Source organism: Xenopus laevis, chromosome 6S (genome assembly GCF_017654675.1).
Source record: "Xenopus laevis strain J_2021 chromosome 6S, Xenopus_laevis_v10.1, whole genome shotgun sequence".
NCBI classification, from domain to species: domain Eukaryota; kingdom Metazoa; phylum Chordata; class Amphibia; order Anura; family Pipidae; genus Xenopus; species Xenopus laevis.
In genome coordinates this window covers 21,514,446-21,534,024 of record NC_054382.1, presented here as the reverse complement: position 1 = coordinate 21,534,024, position 19,579 = coordinate 21,514,446, and the positions used below count along the sequence as shown (strand labels likewise).

Genomic DNA, 19,579 nt, shown 5'->3' with positions numbered 1-19,579 from the left:
AATGCACTATTACTTTGATTCATACATCGAAAATGGACCTATACAATTGAAAACTTCATTTTAATTTCGGTTGGTCTTTTTGAATTCGAATTTCGAAGTTTTTCAAATTCGATATTCAACCCTTGATAAATATGCCCCTGGGTGTAACTGTAGAGGAAGCTGCTGCAGAGGGGCCCAGGAGGTATAGGGCCCCCCCTGAGGCCTTAATTCATATACAGTTTCAATAAATATTGATAAAACAAGTCAACCTCTGCATATTTTGGGGGCCTGAAAAATAATTTGCTGTGGGGCCCAGTAATATCTAGTTATATCACTGCTTTCATCAGTGTCCTAATTAAATTAAAGGCAGTCATGCAGATTACAGGAATGTTTTAGCCAGTGGACCACACATGAAATGACAAATCAAGCGATTCTCACTTCCCGGTCATATCTCCTTTGCATGGTCACATTGCTCTGCTATAAACTAAAATATATCTTAACAGTATAGACTGTGAAAACAAATGAACCTATCAGCTTGGGGCTTGCTGTTTTTTTTCATATCTTTGGCAAACTTTGGTTTGTAAAGCTATCTAATAAATATCAATGTTTGTGTAATTAGGTGCTTGCAGAACTAGTACCTTCACTTACCTATTGTTTTGATGCCCAATTTGAGATATTCAGTAGAATCTGTATAGGCTGAATATTTGCAAAACAGTGCCCATGTTCTTACCATACAATGTAAACATTTTTGAGGGGAAAAAAGTCCTGAGTTTGTTTTACATTTTTAAATTAAAAATAAAACATACAATTGTTACACGACACATGTGGCCAAAACAGAAACGATGGCCAAGACAAAGAAAATAACAGGCGTGTGCTGCCATTCTAAAGTGACAAGTAGCTTTTGAGATCCAAGGAATATCAAGGCCTGATCATTTTGATAGTCTAGTCATGTGTGTATTATACACGGCACAACGTGGCATCCGAACTACTGTTCAACAAATACATACAGGTGATAAATTAGCTCCTCCCTCCTTAAAGGGATAATGCAGAATGCAAAAAAAACTGAATCAATCTTCTTCCAAGAACAACCACCTGATTTAGTTATGATTAAGTTGATGTTCTTCAATCATCCATTATTAAAACGCTTTATTTGGCAAAAAAACTTCATTTGATCTTCTCTCTTCAGAAGTTCACCAAGGAAACCATAAACCTGATCCTCAATTTCCAAGCTGGAGCCGACGTTTGCTCTTGAGATTTATCCAAGTGAAGTTCTCCTTCCACAGCTTCTTGAATCTGAGGTCACCAAGTATCCAGGCTTTCCTAGCAAGGGGTGGTGAAATCCCTGTTTTATCTCTTTTCACACTTCCCAATTTGAAGTCTGAGGACCCCTTTGTGATGCAGTTGAAGGACCTGATAAAATTCTTTGGGCATAGCATGAAAGCCGGGCTTTGGCAGTATGTTGTCATAATAATGATGGCTAATTGGTTTTCCTTCTTGATTTTTGGAGAAAGGCCAGAAGCCATATAATTTCACTTCTTCACATAGTTCTATGGCGGCACTGGTAATCATGAGTCCAGTAGAAAGACGATAAGCCCTCACTCCCCTCCCTTTCCAAAACTGTGCGAGGTTTTTGAGATAGTATGGGTGAAAGAATATTGCTTTTTGCTTGGCCTGGTTTTTCTCTAGTATACGGTGCACTTCAAATGAAATGGCCGTGTTGCTGCTGTAGGAAAATGCGGGCAATAGAAGAAAGGAATATCCATAGTTTGAAACATTCTTTAGAAAAACATTTTTCACCTTATTAAGTTTTCTATATCTGCAAAAAATAAAAAAAAAAGTAATTAAAGATTAAGGTGTGCAAAGGCATGTACTAATTGCTGTCTGTGGGAGTTAACAGGAGGGAAATGCCTCCTCCGATTTGCAGCTCATACATCTCATTGGGGTGCAGGCTGCATGTTCAGAGATGATAAAAAAAGAATTCAGTGCAAAATGTACTATTTATAAAGAAAAGTTTGTGGTACAATTTAAAAGCTGTGAAAGAACGTCAGTCACTTCCTTTAGAGAACAGAGAGCTGATGGCAGGTGGTCGGCAGGCTATTGCTTGCCATTTGTGCTTGGTAAAGAAAATTCCTGATCTTATGAATATGTAGGTGTTCTAATGATACATAAATTCTGAAACAAGCTATTTCATCACACCAGGAAATATTTTCACATTTACTGTAAGGGTCTAGGTATGTGAGCTTGTGTATTACAAGGACAGGTTTGTAAAATAGGGAGATTTCATGGACCTAATGCTAGTTTGGTATTTAAAACAAGGCTGCAATTTGAAGGATTAATGTAGTCACAGCAGTATAGTATCTGGAAAACTGCGGACCTGGTATTTTCTACCAAAAAATAAAAAATGTAAACATCAACTAACAATAGGATTGTTTTGCCAACAATATGGATTAATGCAGCTCAGTTAGTATCAAATAACATAACTTTATTATATAAAAGTATAGGATCCGTTATCAGAAAACTCGTTTTCCTCTTTTCTGTCATGGACTTGAACTAGAGTTTAATTAAACGGGTTGTTCGGCTTTGAATGCAAGGATACAAGACTGCATGAAAGTCATCAGGTTGCATCGACTGCAATTAAAGTATTTTGGGAAAGCTGTACTTACTTTCGAGAAATAATACTCGGATTAACTGTGACAAGATTCGTTTTATTTCCAACATCGACACTAATATTTCCCCATGTGGGAGGCAGGTTACACCTGAAATAAATAAAAATGGATAAAAACAGATTGTAAATGGAACTTGATTGGGGTGGCTGAATAAATGAGACAGAGGGGAGAATGCACAAAAATGTTGGTAAGTACTAGTGCACTCTAATCCCATGTGCTTCTGTATTTATAGACCTCTGACATCATGGAAGGGGCAGGGCAAGCAGGAGCGGGTCTATAAAAAGCCTCGACTGGAGGTGGAGCACTGTAAGGTCACAGGCAGGATAAAATTCAGCCTGAACCCACCCGAGAACATTGTGTGGAAGTCGGTCCGAACCCACCCTACCCGTGGGTTTCCAGCTGGCACGCATCTCACTAGTAAGTACATGCTTCTCAAAGTGCTGCTTGCTAAATTTACAGAAGGTATTTTATAGTTTTATGGATGTGATATGACGCCAACAATTTTTAAAACGTTTTGTATAAATGGTAACACAGAAGTTATCAACAATTTCCTCCAACATTTTTTTTATGTCGAAGACATTTTGGCTTAAAGGTTATAACTAGTGATGGGCGAATTTGTCCCGTTTCGATTCGTCGAAAAATTCACGAATTTACAGCAAAATTCGCGAAACATCGAACAATTCACTAAACTCCAATTTTGATGCCGGCGTTAAATCCAATGAGCGTCTGAATAATGTTGATGCCTGACGGTTTTGACGCAAGCGACTTTATTCGCCCATCACTAGTTGTCACAAATACTCTGATTTGCTACATTTTTATTACATTTTCCTTTACCACCATTTTTGTGAACCCCCTCCACCCTGAGAGGTCTGGTATTCTGAATGTTATGAAGTTAGGAATAAAGACAAGACTCAAAAAGCATACAAATCATACATTTTGGATCAGTCGTTGAATCTATACTCGCTAGGGGATTTCACAGAAATTAACAGGGCAGAGAGCATAAAGGCTGCTAGGCCCAATTTTCCTTTTTCCAGATACTCTAGTTAAGTTTAGTAAAACTAGGAATATAAGTTGCATTCATGAGCCAGGATATTGGGATGCTGTGTCATCACGATATTCTTATCGTTCTTATTTTTGGACTATGGATAAATTACCCCATAACAGTGCAGAATATTTGCAGCAAGTATCTATATTCCATAATTTTATATATTTATACATATTTAGTAATTATTTTACCATAGAATGGTTCAATCCCCTCGCCAAAGACATACAGGGGGTTATTTATCAAAGGTCGAATTTTGAATTGATGTTAAAATTTTTTTACACAGATAAATTTGAAGGTACTCACAACTCAAATGGGAGGTCGTTTATGAAAAAATTACAATGTCTAAAATACGATCGAATGGGAACGACCCAACAATTCGGTTCATATTCAAATTGAATACAAACAAAACTTAAATTGAGTTTTGCTCTGAAAAAAACTCGAATGTCAGGAAGGCTATTAACATCTTCAAATGTGTCGAAGGACCGCTGCCATTGACTTGTAAATGAACTTGACAGGTTTTAGGTGGCGAATACATTCGAATCTCACATACGAATTTATATTTGAGTTAGTGCTTTTAAATTTGAATTTGTGAGTTTTGACAGAAAAAAAAAATTTCATAAATCTGCCCCTAATTGAGAAAAGTTATTTTACAATCCATGTGGAACGAAGGATACTGTATACTGTATATGCTTCTATATAAATATATTGTAAAAGTTTCTATTACCTGAATACGAAATCAGACTGGTCAATCTCAGCTCCGCAGCCGCTGTTTGCTAGGATTCCACCATTGCCAACCACAGCACATTGCTTGAAGGGGGCTCCTACAAAGGGCTGAGACTACAAAAAAATAAATAAAAAAACTCACTTCAGTGGTATAGTCTTCATTATTTACTGTTGTGCATTGCTTTGCGCATTCCAAGAGCATGTCACCTTTAAGTTAACTTTTAGTGTATTATAGAATGGCTAATTCTAAGCAGCTTTTCAATTGGCCTTCATTTTTTCTGTTATAGTTTTTGAATTATTTGCCTTCCTCTTCGAACTCTTTCCAGTCACTGACCCCATCTAAAATATAAATGCTCTGTAAAGCTACAATTTTATTGTTATTGCCACTTTTTATTGCTCATATTTCTGTTCAGACCCTCTCCTATTCATATCCCAGTCTCTTATTCAAATCAGTGCATGGTGGCTAGGGTAATTTGGACCCTAGCAACAAGTGCTGAAATTGCAAACTGGAGAGCGGCTGAATAAAAAGCTAAATAACTCAAGCACCACCAATACAAAATAAAAAACAACTGAACATTGTTTCAGTTAATTTAAAGATCAACCACTTTCAGCTGTCGTCCTAGGAAAGGGGGATTACTTTCTGTTTGTAGTTAGGAAAAAAAACCTTTACGTTTTAGGAAAAACTGAGACCCTTCAGGGCATATGTCTTCTACTGGATCAAGTTTGTACACCATATGCTTTCACTCTACAAATAATGGCTTTCCTTTGTAGTTAAACAATAAGTTAGCCAGTATGGCCATAGCCAATGATCATGGCATTACAGATATTCATAACTGTTTTAATCTTATAATCACTAAAATGAAACACCAGGCTGGGGTTCCTGTTTGCTAAAAAGTGCACTGGCCTGGGCTTACTTCGATTCTTTTTTTCACCATTTTGGCCCCCATCAGGGTGTACATTCTCAGTAGAGTGAAAACACAAACTTAAAAACAAAACGCCAGCTTTTCACTCTACAGCCCATGTGTTCCTGGCCTGGTCTGAATGAGACGTGGTGCTCATACAGAAGTACCCTTGGCTGGTGCAGTTTTCAGAGAACATGATCACTGGGCCAGGCTCTCCGGTAAGCAATTATTATTCCTGGGAGTGTGTCTAACATTAAACACCCACCAGTGATTATACCTTTCTTCTTCTTGAAACTCCATCACCCTCAGGTAGCAGTTCTCTTTCACTTAAATGGACAATGGTTGATCTATGGTAGAAATTTTTAGGGATGCATCAAATCCACTATTTTGGATTCGGCTGAACCCACGAATCCTTTGTAAAAGATTCGAACCGAATCCAAATCCTAATTTGCATATGCAAATTAGGGATGGGAAGGCAAAAACATTTTTTACTTCCTTGTTTTGTGACAAAAAGTCACGCGATTTCCCTCCCTGTCCCTAATTTGTATATGCGAATTAGGGTTTGATTCAGTTCGGCTGGGCAGAAGGATTCGGCTGAATCCGAATCCTGCTGAAAAAGGCTGAATCCTGGCCAAATCCCAAACCAAATCCTGGATTTGGTGCATCCCTAGAAATTTTATTGCACTGGAACCAGGGTCGGACCGAGCTGTCGGGACACCGGGAAAAAACCCGGTGGACCCTGCGTCTTGTGGGCCCCACTGGCCCAGACCTGGTCCCTGAACTAAGCTACAGACCTCCCTTCTTCGGGACGGTCAAGGCAAAAAACACAGTTCACGTGCAGCAGGAAAGGGGAAAGCGGGGGACCCCGTACCCCCCATTCCAACTCTGACAGGTACTCTGATTACCACTTTACCTCATAAGCATGACCCTGTTATATATTTAAGGAGAGAACTGCCGTTTTGGCTCAAGTTTTCATTTGTCAACACAACAACATGGAATTTCTTGGTTGGTTGAGTCTCATCCATGCAGATCATCATCTGTTCAGCCTGAAGGGAACTGTGCTTTGTAATTGGATTGTTTGGTATAGGGTCACAACATCTCTCTGCTGTTTTTGCCTTGGGACCCTACAACTGCCTTTAGCTACAGACCTTTATAATTGCAATCTGTGCTCAGTTCACACATTCACACTGCACACATCTTTATGCTCATTGCGTTTCCTACCTTTGGAAACATTCTATAAATTTCTTCTGCTATTAAAATTTTCTTTTTACTCTCCACTTCGTATGTAATGTTGCTTCCTAGTGAGGTATTATTCTGGGAAACGATGAAGTTCTTGAGACCGTTGCAGCATGTGGACAAATACAACCTGCATAATCATAATAATAAAACCCGGTTTAATCCACCTTCTGCCAAAGCATACAAATAATAGACAGCAGACAATAGAGATTTAGGGGGTTATATATCAAGCTCCTAATATACGAACCTCAAATAATTAGTCATTTTCTAAGGGAATTTTTTGAGATTTATTAAAGTCAGATGGTCTAAAAACTCTGAATCAAAAACCCTGGGATCTAAAATCTCTTGAGGTCCTGTATACAAAAAACAAAACAACCTCCACTGAGTGGCCAAAATGCCTACCAATGGTTTGGTATGGAGTATAATGTGGATCCTCACATAGGTCTCCCACCAGCTGTACACATGTCTTCAGACTCCAAAGACAGAGATAAAAACCAACATAGTGTAATGCTATTTTATTAAAATATATTTCTTTAAAACAATTTCACTCTTTAAAACAATCACATATAGTTCAAATCGGGCGCTTTGTTGTTCCAAGGGGTGTCTAGTCAAAGTGTGTACGCACACCGTGGTCATCATCTGACGAGGGTCCAGCCCCCGAAATGTTGTGTATCTTTTGACACATTAAACACTCAGGGGTTAATCCCCTTTTGCATTTACTGTGTGCCGGTTCCTCATTCGTTGTTCCAAGGGATGACTCCGCCGGCTTCCTTTCAGTCCACCTCGTTGTATTTCCTGCAGCCCGACAGCTGCTTCTATCCCGTCAGCTGTATGTGTACGGAAAGCCGTTGGTTGTGGGTCTCTGTGGTTACAAGCACCGCCCTGGCTCTCAGCGGTAGCAGCCCACTAGCGCCTTCTCCCACACAGCTCCTAGGGTTGCCAACTTTTCTGTAAAAAAATACCAGCCTTCCTACATATTTATCTTTTTTCCCTATTAAAAATACCGTCCAGGTGGCAACCATAACAGCTCCCCAACAGGGGGAGGACTCACTGTACATGGAGATGACACTGTTGCTGCTGCTCAGCCTCGGCTCTCGCTTGTCTCTGTCACCCCTTGGAACAACATAGCACCCGATTTGAACTATATGCGATTGTTTTAAAGAGTGAAATGGTTTTACACTATTTTGGTTTTTATCTCTGTCTTTGGAGTCTGAAGACATGTGTACAGCTGGAGGGAGACCTATGTGAGGATCGACATTATACGCCATACCAAACCATTGGTTTGTAAGTAGGCATTTTGGTTTTGTTTTTTTGGGAACCAAACACAGGAACGTTCACCATCACGAGTATAAAGCCCCAATCCAAATCCTGGTGTGAATTTTAAAGGTGGAAAACAGGCACCCTTGTAATAATTCATGCAAACACTGGATGGCGCCTATATAATTGAACGTACTACACCATATTAGTTTTTGATTTCTGTTGCCACAGGTGCTGATCATCTTTTTTTGTATTTAGATTGTGAAGCAAACTGTATTTTAATTGTGTAAGTTACATGAGAACATGGTATTTTTGGTGCTCATTGTATTAATTGAAGGTATAGTCTATATTATCTGAAATGCTTGGGACCCGTTTTCTTCCAGATAAGGAATCTTTCTGTAATTTGGGTCTCCGTACCTTATGTGTTCTGAAAATCAGTTAAGAAACCAGGTACACTGTGGCACACCAGACGTGGAGATTTAGTGCATCAACATTTCTTTATTGGCCCCAAAAGTAGATACATGTAAGGCAACGTTTCGGACCCCACTGGGCCCTTTCTCAAGCCTATGAGATAGGCTTGAGAAAGGGCCCAGTGGGGTCCGAAACGTTGCCTTACATGTATCTACTTTTGGGGCCAATAAAGAAATGTTGATGCACTAAATCTCCACGTCTGGTGTGCCACAGTGTACCTGGTTTCTTACATATGTTCTGGATCACAGGCAGGTGATCCTTTCACTGTTTGAGCACCCTACCCAGCAAAAGGGTTATCTACAGGTCGAAGCTCTTCATACTCGTGTGGTTCTGAAAATCATTTAAACATTAAATAAACCCAAAAAGAATTGTTTTGCCATCAATATGGATTCATGCAACTTAGTTTTGATCAAATACAAAGTCCTGTTTTAAAAATAAGAATTCTTTGCTTATAATGGAGTCTATGCGAGATGGCCGTCCAGGGTCGGACTGGAGCCTTGGTGGCCCACTGGGGTTGCAAATGAAGGGTTCTTATCATAGTCTCTGGCCTCACGGCGCGTGCAAAGGCATGATGCGTGCACACGTGCGGACACGGTGCAATGCTTGCACAAACAGTGCACACAGGTTGGTTTCTTTATGGGGCTGCAGGGGGGAGCAGGTCTGGGCCAGCGGGGGCCCATAAGGGCTGTGGCCCACTGGGTTTTTTCCCGGTGTCCCGCCAGCCAAGTCCGACACTGTGGCCGTCCTATAATTCAGTGCTTTCTGGATAGTGGGTTTCTGACTAAAATTCCGCCATCTCAGACCTGCTGAGGTTGTGTCAATGGCAGAGGTCCCTATCCTATTTTGAAGTTTCTGTGGTCTGCACTGGAATTTGAGCGATTCGGGAAAAAACCCATACGACAACTAAAAACAATATGATTCGGGTTTTTGGTAGAATTTTGATTAAATCAAGCTCAACTCATGGATTCTAGTTCAGTCTGACTTTTTTTATTTAAAAATGTTCTGAAGTTGATTTAGTTTTAACTTTTCCTTGTACTTTAAGGTTTTTTTATGTGAGGTTGTCTAGTTAATTAATAAACGATGCCTTTTGAAATGATCTCCTATGGTGTGGTTCCTATTATAGGAACTATAGGATCTGTCAGAGTGGTGCAGCTTTGTGTTGCTCCACGCTAACATTTCAAACTTTTCTATCTTTTCTACATATTACTTTAGAAGATTAAAGAAAAATGAGTTTCAACTACGTAATAGCTGTTATAACAGCCACAAGTTTATTTTTTCAGGTATGTTTAATATTTTAACATCAATGTTGCATTGCCTTAAATTGTTAGTAGACTTATTTAATAAGGAAGCTCAGAAGTGAATGGATGGTTTATGGTCTGAAATGGTTCCTGACAAGGTGGAGAAATGTTCACCATGATGAGCTTATTGGTTTAAAAACAGTTTAAACCATTTTCAGTCACTTTCAACCAGTTTGCCATTTCAGAAAAACATCCCCATAGATCCATGCAACACATCTGAACCACTCAGGTTGATTGACAAAGCTTAAAATATTGTGTGTATTTTTTTTAACTTTATTCCTTTTTAGCTGAGTAATTAAACTTTCTTATTCATTTTTTTAGGATGCAAAATTTATGATTCTGATTGACGCCCTTATTAATAATCCATACATCTGCCTGTCCATACTGCTAACTATTTTAGTAATCTTTGGCTTCAGACACTTAGCAAGTCTAATGGATAATGTTGATATGGAGGAGAAAGTAAAGAAGGAAAAGAACAGAGCAAAACAACAGACAACTAAGCTTCCAGCTAGAGAGAGGCATGAACTAAAATACTTTCAAGAAGACATTTCATATTTGCCATTACCTCAAATGCCCATTGTCTCTGTTTCTGACAAACCAGTGAACAAATACCGTTCCAAAGAAATGCAAAGGAAGCACTTGAAATCTGGTTATTTGAGATTCAGAAGCCCCCCTTGCTCCAAAAAACAATTTAAAATATATTTAACCCCCTTGATAACTGAAAATAATATTTTGTATAATGCCTTTCTATATACTGAAATTAAGAAGGCACAGAAGCAAGGGTCAGAAATCTTGGTAGACAGGACAGAAGACTTTAAAGGAAAATCCTGAAGAACATTTGTAGCGGAATTCTCTCCCTGAATTAGTGGTACAGGCTGATACATTAGATAGCTTTAAGAAGGGGTTGGATGGCTTTTTAGCAAGTGAGGGAATACAGGGTTATGGGAGATAGCTCATAGTACAAGTTGATCCAGGGACTAGTCCGATTGCCGTTTTGGAGTCAGGAAGGAATTTTTTCCCTCTTAGGCAAATTGGAGAGGCTTCAGATGGGGTTTTTTGCCTTCCTCTGGATCAACTGGCAGTGAGGCAGGTTAAAAAAAGTAAAAAGGTTGAACTTGATACCAGAATTAAGAAGACACAGAAGCAAGGATCAGAAAATCTTGGAAGACGAGACAGATGACTTTAAAGGAAAATACATTTTGTAGTGGAATGTCAGGACATAAATATTAAATAAATATTTATATATATATATATATATATATATATATATATATATATATATATATATATATATATATATATATATATATATTTTGTCCATTAGTCTTCTTTATTGTTTGGGTGCCTTGTGTTATGCAGTTCCCAGTATCTCATTTCATGGATCATCATTTTTACATATGGGGCTGGGTGTATCAGTGGTTCTAGGCTTCATATCATAGTTAACACTTTATATATCACTACTAAAATATTACGTAAAGGTGTTAGAGCTAATGTTATAAAGAATAGCGATGCACCGATTCCCGGATTTGGTTCGGGATTCGGCCTTTTTCAGCAGGATTTGGATGGTCCGAATCCTTCTGCCAGGCCGAAACGAATCTAAATCCTAATCTCCTTATTCAAATTAGGGACAGGGAGGAAAATTGCAACTTTTTGCCACCCCTAATTTGCATATGCAAATTAGGATTCGGATTTGGTTCCGTATTCGTCCGAATCTTTCGAGAAGGATTTCGGGGTTCTGCTGAATCCAAAATAGTGGATTTGGTGCATCTCTAATAAATATATTTTATTTACTTTTATTGGGGTCAAGGAAATAGGAAATGGGTACAGCATTGATCTTTATAAGTGTAAAGTACAATTTAAGTAAAAAATGGAATCTCAGGGTATTCCAATGGAATAGGAAAACAAGTGGAAACAGAAAACCCTTTATTGGTTTATGCTTCCTGTAACAGCTGGTAATACTTATCAAAAGAGAACTGATCTGGTCAATAAATATCCAAGCCTTTACTTTAATTGATCATTGTGTGAACTGGCAAATGTGAAAACAACAAATTTGTATATTTATAATTTATATTAGGTTAATTCACTTAAATGAGAATTAAAGCCTAACTGAAGAAGTTGACTAGAAATATAGTAAGTTATGTTTTGGGCTTCTGTACCAGCCGAAGGCAACCACAGCCCTTTAGCAGCAAAGATCTGTGTCTCCAAAGATGCCCCAGTAGCTCCCTATCTTCTTTTCTGCTGATTCACTGCACATGCTCTGTGCTGCTGTCACTTACTGAGCTTAGGGACCCACTCACAATATACAGTACTCAAAGACTAGAAATGTCACAATATAAGGCTGATTAGTAATTAATACAGATAATTATTACATGTTTCCATGTACGGTCTGATGCTGCAAGAGAAACATGTGGTGAAGAAGTTGAGAGCTTCCTGGTCTCTCTCATGAGAACAAAGCTATTTGGTTGAGGTGGGAAAAAAGATATATGGATGATAGGTGTAGTGCCCCACCCAATGGCACACCCACTAACACACCTGTGTGGCCCTTACACTGACACATGTGGCCCAAACCATTTCATGACTGACACATCATGTGGACAAATACAAGAGGTTCTTTGACTTGAACCCATTATCAATATATTTAAGACATTGAGACATTTTGTGCCTTAAGCTAATAAAAATGCCTTACCCTTTAAACAAAACAGGGATTGTTTGTCCATATATTGTAATTTATTCAAGCTGGCCAACTACGTCAAAGTCACATCATGTGACCCCACTGTCGCTGACAGAAACAGTGCGATCTCATTTTTAATATATTATAGATTGATAGAGGACGTGAAGAGGGCCCTGCTCAATCTATCTGTATTTTAAGGTACTTGTATGTTTGATAAATACACCTTTCTAATGTACTGTGCTGCAGAAAACCTGAATCTGAAAACAGGCCTGGATTTGTGGAGAGGCCACCAAGGCCTGGGCCTAGGGCGGCAGGATTTTAAGGGGGTGACATGTTGCCCAACCACACCCACATTGGTTCAAAAACACTGAGGATGCGCAGAAGATACAATTATTTTGTAAATTTTCAGTACCCAATCCATATTGCTCAGGTCCCAATTATGACAATTTGCATGAATAAAGGGGGGGGGAGCCGGGTGACGAACACCAGTGGGCCTAGGGGCACCCGCAATGTAAATCCGGCCCTGTTTCTGAATATGTAATTTGGGCAAACAGAGCATGGCCAAGACACACATGCCCCAAAAACTTATAGCTTGGTGTCTGTATTCTTTTTCTTATTTATAATTCTTGCTAATAACTCTCCTTATTTAGTAGCTAGGAAATAACTGAAGCAAATAGCTTTACACTATAATAAATATTCCAGCACCAATAAATCAGGGAAGAATTCAGTAGTTTTCTTACCTGAACTTGCTATATTCTTGTGGCCTTTTTTGCCATGTACAGTTCTGAAGTTCATTAACAGTCTGAATATAATAGTCTTCTGAGTACCTTGAAAACAACAGTGAATAGTGTATCATTTTTTATGGTGAAGAACATTTCTTAACAAGATGCTGAGACATATAGACAGTAACAATAAACAATTGTAACAATTTGACTTGCAGTTTAAAGGGCTAGTCACTTTCATTAGCAAAACTAATAACACATAAAAACCACAGAAATGTGTTCAAACTTTCATAACCTGACAAATCTTGCAAAATGAACAAGATAATTAGGGGGTGTGGCCACAATATGGGAGTGGTCAAATCTTTTTTTTCCCTCTTTCTATTTCCAAAATGTTGAATCCAAAATGTTGCTATAAATACATAGGAATGCCGGTATTTTTTTCCAGAGAAGGTGGCAACCCTATCCACAGGAGTTTGCCATTTTGGATCTTGTTAGGCCAGCTTAGATTTCCTATTTGGCTTCATGTTGAACCGTCAAAAAAAAAAAGTAAGCTTTAGAATTAAAAGGTTTTCTGTGAATGCTTATAATTGAGCATGTTAGAACAGTGGAGATAATAAGGAGAAATATGATTTGTAGACACTAGAGGGCAGAGCACTGATGACAATAACTCAGAGTGGCAGATGTTCATTGCAGGGGTGCTTTAAAGGGATAAAAACATTTTTTTCAAATTTTATCAGTTAATAGTGCTGCTCCAGCAGAATTCTGCACTGAAATCTGTTTCTCAAAAGAGCAAACAGATTTTTTTATATTCAAATTTGAAATCTGTCATGGGGCTAGACATATTGTCAATTTCCCTTCCCAGCTGCCCCAAGTCATGTGACTTGTGCTCTGATAAACTTCAATCACTCTTTACTGCTGTACTGCAAGTTGGAGTGATATCATCCCCTCCATTTCCCCCCCCCCCCAGCAGCCAAACAAAAGAACAATGGGAAGGTAACCAGATAGCAGCTTCCTAACACAAGATAACAGCTGCCTGGTAGATCTAAGAACAACACTCAATAGTAAAAACCCATGTCCCACTGAGACACATTCAGTTACATTGAGAAGGAAAAACAGCAGCCTGCCAGAAAGCATTTCTCTCCTAAAGTGCAGGCACAAGTCACATGACCAGGGGCAGCTGGGAAATTGACAAAATGTCTAGCCCCATGTCAGATTTCAAAATTTAATATAAAAAAATCTGTTTGCTCTTTTGAGAAATGGATTTCAGTACAGAATTCTGCTGGAGTAGCACTATTAACTGATGCGTTTTGAAAAAAACATGTTTTCTGATGACAGGGTCCCTTTAAACTGTGCCTTTCCTAATCTGTTCCCTCTTCATTAAAAGCTGTGACCACAAAATGGTTGGAATATGCAAAGACTTTGTTCCTGTCAGCAAATAGTTTTTACCTTGGGACCCTATGCAAAATGTTGCTTTTTTATATAGATAGCCTACAGCTATTTTCATTAGTTTTCATTAATTCTAATTCTAATGTGGCTGCAACTCAAACAATTATAGACTAAGGAGTACCGAAATGTAATTCAGCTGCCGTAGACATTCTTCAAGCAGGAATATAAGTGTCACAGATATAGAAAACAAACTCTGGGAGAATACAAGGCATGGAGATCAAATGTGTAGTATATTTGTATGCTATATGTTCTCTATACGGTATATAATATTGCATATTTTATGGTTTATATATGCTATTTAACATTGTATCATATAGAACATATAGTATTGTATCTTATATACATGGTATAGAATTATGTATCTTCTATATTGGTATACAGGTATGGGATCCGTTATCCGGAAACCCATTATCCAGAAAGCTCTGAATTATGGAATGGCTCCTATAGACTCCTTTTTCTCCAAATAATCCAAATTTTTAAAAATGATTCCCTTTTTCTCTATAATAATTAAACAGTACATTGTACCTGATCCAAACGAAGATATAATTAACCCTTATTGGATGTAAAACCATTCTATTGGGTTAATGTAATGTTCACATGATTTTCTAGTAGATTTAAATTATGGAAAGATCCGTTACCTGGAAAACGCCAGGTCCCGAGCATTCTGGAGAGGGATGCACCAAATCCTCTATTTTGGATTCAGCCGAACCCCCGAATCCTTCGAAAACAATTAGTCCAAATACCAAACTGAATCCTAAATTGCATATTAACATTAGAAGTGGGAAGGGGAAAACAAGATTTCCCGCCCCTAATTTGCATATGCAAACCAGGATTCCAATTCGGTTCGACCGTGCAGAAGGATTCAGCCGAATCCAAATCCTGCTGAAAAAGGCAGAATCCCGGATTAGGTGCATCACTAATTCTGGATAATAGATCCCATAACTGTATATGGAATGGAACACTTGACCCCAGCAAGGCCTGAGTGCATGGCCGGAACTAGGGGTAGGCAGAGTAGGCACGTGCCTAGGGCGCAAAGCTGGGAGGGCACCAGGCACGTACCTTCTCTGTCGCCTACCCCAAGTCCGGTTCCCTTCTTTTCTCTTCGCGCTTCTCAGCTCTCGAGCACGAGCGTGCGACCTTAAATTCGCATGTGCACGCAAATTCGTGTAGGCGCCGGGCCTGCCGGGCCTGCCCAGCGTGGCCCGGTACTGCCTTAGTTAAATTTTAGCCAGGACACTATTTTTTCACTGTGTCTGTGTGGGGTTCCTGGAGGTGCCTCAGTTTCACACTCCAAAAATATACAGGCAGGTTTGCTGGCTCCTGATAAAACTGGCCCTACTGTGTATGAATGTGATAGGGACCTTAGATTATAAACTCCACTAGGGCCGGGACTGATGTATAAGATTGATGTATAATCTCTGGAAAGCACTGGAGGAATGTTTCAGCACTATATAAATGCCAGAAAAAATAAATATAATATTGCATGCTTTATGTCCTAGGGGCTAATGTAATAAGAGGTGCAAAGTTGGTATAACGCATAGCAACCAATCATGAGATAGCTAAGCTGTTTGAAAGGAAACATCGCTGTAGGTTTCTAGACCAATAGCAAACATTGCACCTTTCATTACATTATCCTCATATGTTACTGCTTGCGTTTGTAACCTTTACACATAATATAGTTCAGTGATGTCCATCAATTATCATATAGTGGGCCAATTATTCACCATGCTACATGCTCAGATGATTAAAACATAATGATAGCATACAAAGAGGTCAGTGGAGTTCTTGAGCAGACTGGTAGCCATAAATATGTAATGGAGGGAGACATCTTGCCTGCAGTTGGACCGCCCTGATATCGTTCAGTCTTAGTGATTAAAGTGCTTGTGATTCACTTCACATGTGACACGTCGGAGAAATAATAAATTGGGGTGATTATATCTGTTTTGTCTGACAGACTAATGTTGCTTCTGAATAATTATTGCTATCAGAAATGTAATTAAGTTTTATGCTGCTTAACTGCTTCCTAATTACTTAAGTCTCCCCAGCCAGGTTGCTTATTAATGCAATGGAATTAGTACATCATTCTTAATTTCTCATCATAGGCATAGTATTATTTTTTTTTTTATTGAAAAGCAATACAAATCAACTAACACACATTGGTGCATCTCTGTTTCTTTGTTAACAGCACTAAATTCAATTAAAAATATTATAATTTTATAATTATCATGGTTTAGAATTATATTATAAAGCTCTTTTATGCAGTTGTTTTACTAGATTGGACCTATCATTGTTTTAAATAATAAAGAAACAGCATTATATAAACACTTGCAGTAGTTTTTTTGACACTGGAAATAAGCTTTGTAAAGACTTTTACTACCATAGGCTGAGGGACAGGTTTGACTACTTTTTCTAGAACACAGTAGAGAACCTGACATTCAGCGTTCACTCTCACAACAATAAGACAGAGACAATTCCAAATTGTATAGAGCAGGGCTGGATGTGGCCCTCCAAAAGATTTTGTCTGCTCACAGGCTCCATAGACTTCACTGTATGACATCATCATTTTAATTCAGTCTGACCCTCCATCATATTATATGACATAGAATTGGCCCATTGTATGTAATAAGTTGGACAGCACTGATATAGAGATTATACAGTCTTATGGTGAAAATAATAGTGTGCTATAAGAATTTTCTTATCGATCCACTAAGGCCTATACCCACCAGAAGATCCTCTGATACCCTGTGCAGTATAACTGATGTACAGAAGGAAAACAGAACACACAGATCCTGCACTTTGACACGAACAGTCATGCTTGCTGTGTACCAAACTTTCCTCTTCTTTTACCCAACATTCCATGCTTCCATTCATATCTTTGATACAAAATGTGTCAGGATTTTTTTAACTTGCTGAAATAAACGTTATTTTATCCAAAGGGTGAAATATGGAGTGCTTGCCAACTTTTGTCCTTAAGTGCAATTTACCTCCAGCTACGGGTTTGGGGCGATGCCCTGCATTTTCTCCTATGGCCAGGGGTGCTTCGCCAATGAGGCGAGTTGAGGCTGTCGTCTCAGGCGGCAGCACCCCACTAGGTACCAGGGGCAGCAAAAATGCTGCTCCTGGTACTTTAAGAGTGAATTTCCGGGGGAGGAGGGGCAGCAGCAACTGCTGCTACCTCAGGCGGCGGAGGGACCAGGATCGCCCCTCATGCATAGTTAAAGTGTTTACCGAAGTGTGGAACCTGGGGTTTATACACCCGGGTCATCGTGGATAAAGGGTGAGCAATTTACACTATTTGAAGAGGTTTTTGCTAATGATCGTTAAAAGAATCCATGTTTGAGAACTAGGATCTGGAAGGGACCATTAGTAGCGGATTGACGCAATTTTAAAATAGAAAATGCACTGAGCTATATTGATTAATTTATGTGCGTTTATACAGTACTGTGTTGCCTTTCTACATACTGTGGGCCACCACTTGAGCTGTGAGTTTACATGCCCTTAAAAAGTAAAGAATCCATATAGCGGAGAATTACTTAAACAGGGGGTCTCACTACTGGTAAAATATCCCTTTAGTGAGACCCCCTGTTTAAGTAATTGTTCGCTATACGGATTCTTTTCTTCTTAAATGTATTTTAACCTTACTTTGGGGGGGAGCTCTTGGTGTACTTTCCCTTGAAAATACTGGGTAACTATATTTTTTTCTTATGCTTTTTTTTTTTTCATATGCCGAGTTTACATGCCCCCCAGGTCACTACTCCAGGAGCACTTTCATAATAGGGACCTTTGGCCAGAGGATCAAGGTCTATGATAAGAGGACCCTTCATACTCAAATGACTCCAAACTAGAATCCACAATTGGACCTTAAATTGGACCAAAATTGACTGAAAATCAGAATCATTCGTTTTTTTCTGAGTTTCTTCCCGATTCACTAAATTTTTTCTGGCTTTTTCCCAAAACGCCCAGATTTTCCGGATTTTTGCCAGAAAAGTCCAAAATAGTCGGATTTTAAGGGTAATTCCAGACTTCCAAATAGAATAGGGACTTCTCCCACCGACTTATATACAACCTTGGTAGGTCTTAGATGCTGGATTTTCAGATTCAGACTTTTTCCATCATCAGGGTATAATAAATTTCGAAAAATGTATTGTTTGTTTAGTCTCAGTCTTGCTTAAAAAATGCCATTGACACATTGGTAGGAAAGATGAAGTAGAAATGTTTAACTAAACTGGAGAAAAAGTCTAATCCTGCCAAAAGCAACTTTTATTTGAGGAAACATAATTTAAAATATTACCCAAGAACAATGGAAGAGGCCGTAAATTCAGGACGGGGCTGTGTGGATATACAAAAGCCCTACTACTCAAGAAGTGCTAAAAAAATGTTTGCTTTGTCAAAATCTGCAGCAATAAAAAGTTCTTTAGAAGCAAAAACCCTATAAACCAATTAAGCCTTTTTTATTGAGGAAATGAGGCCAGGAAAGCATTCCTAAATATACAGAAATAGTGCTTTTTTGCCAGAGGCTTATTCAGTAAAATGATTAATGAAAGGAATTTGCATAAAATTTGCCTCTACTTTCTTACTTTGAAGGCAACAGCAAAAAAATGCTGTGGTTTTTACTGTATATTGGACCAAGTTGTTAGTGTTTATATATGCAATATATTCTTAAGCTAGCAACTCATTCAATTCATAGAACAGGGTTTGTTAAACAAGTTTATTAGAAAACAAATCCAATTTTGAGAGCTTTACAGAATTTGCCTGTGGCTTTCAGATTTGGGCTTATACATATTGAAAATACAATAAGATAATTATCATGCAGAAGTCGCAAAACTTTTAGTTTTGTGGCTAAATGCTGAACGCCAGCAATTAGTTATTGCAATTGCTAATCTTCACCTATAAGTATAGATGGCTAATAGCATTAGAAGCAGTATGGCAGGAGAGAAACTTTGGTTAGCACATAGAGCCAAGGGCTTATCAGATACAGTACATTGTTGGAAAGAAAGAAAGAATATGGAAGAGCTATCGGGCATCTATCTAACCAAGAAACAGCTCCCTATTATGGTTAAGACAAGTAGCCTATTGTTTGTCACTTGTAATATCTAGAAAATGCTAAACAGTTATTACCAAGACTTTGAAAGATTCAAGAGTACATTTATGGCTATTTCAGTT

General features: G+C 38.6%; 1 protein-coding gene across 2 annotated transcripts in view; it reads right to left on the bottom strand.

The window, feature by feature from the left end:
- Nucleotides 1-215: 215 nt before the first annotated feature.
- Nucleotides 216-19,579, bottom strand: part of st8sia6.S (ST8 alpha-N-acetyl-neuraminide alpha-2,8-sialyltransferase 6 S homeolog) — a 53,716-nt gene continuing 34,352 nt past the window's right edge. Inside the window, exons 4-8 of one of the 2 annotated variants that reach the window (XM_041567439.1) lie at nt 12,989-13,075; nt 6,537-6,681; nt 4,415-4,527; nt 2,643-2,735; nt 216-1,702 (exon numbers count right to left, since the gene is read on the bottom strand). In XM_041567439.1, coding sequence (XP_041423373.1) covers nt 1,327-1,702; nt 2,643-2,735; nt 4,415-4,527; nt 6,537-6,681; nt 12,989-13,075 — 814 coding nt within the window. In that variant the 3' untranslated portion in view covers nt 216-1,326. Of the gene's footprint in view, nt 1,796-2,642; nt 2,736-4,414; nt 4,528-6,536; nt 6,682-12,988; nt 13,076-19,579 lie in introns of both variants that reach the window. The other variant, XM_018269131.2, reaches the window with a different exon arrangement.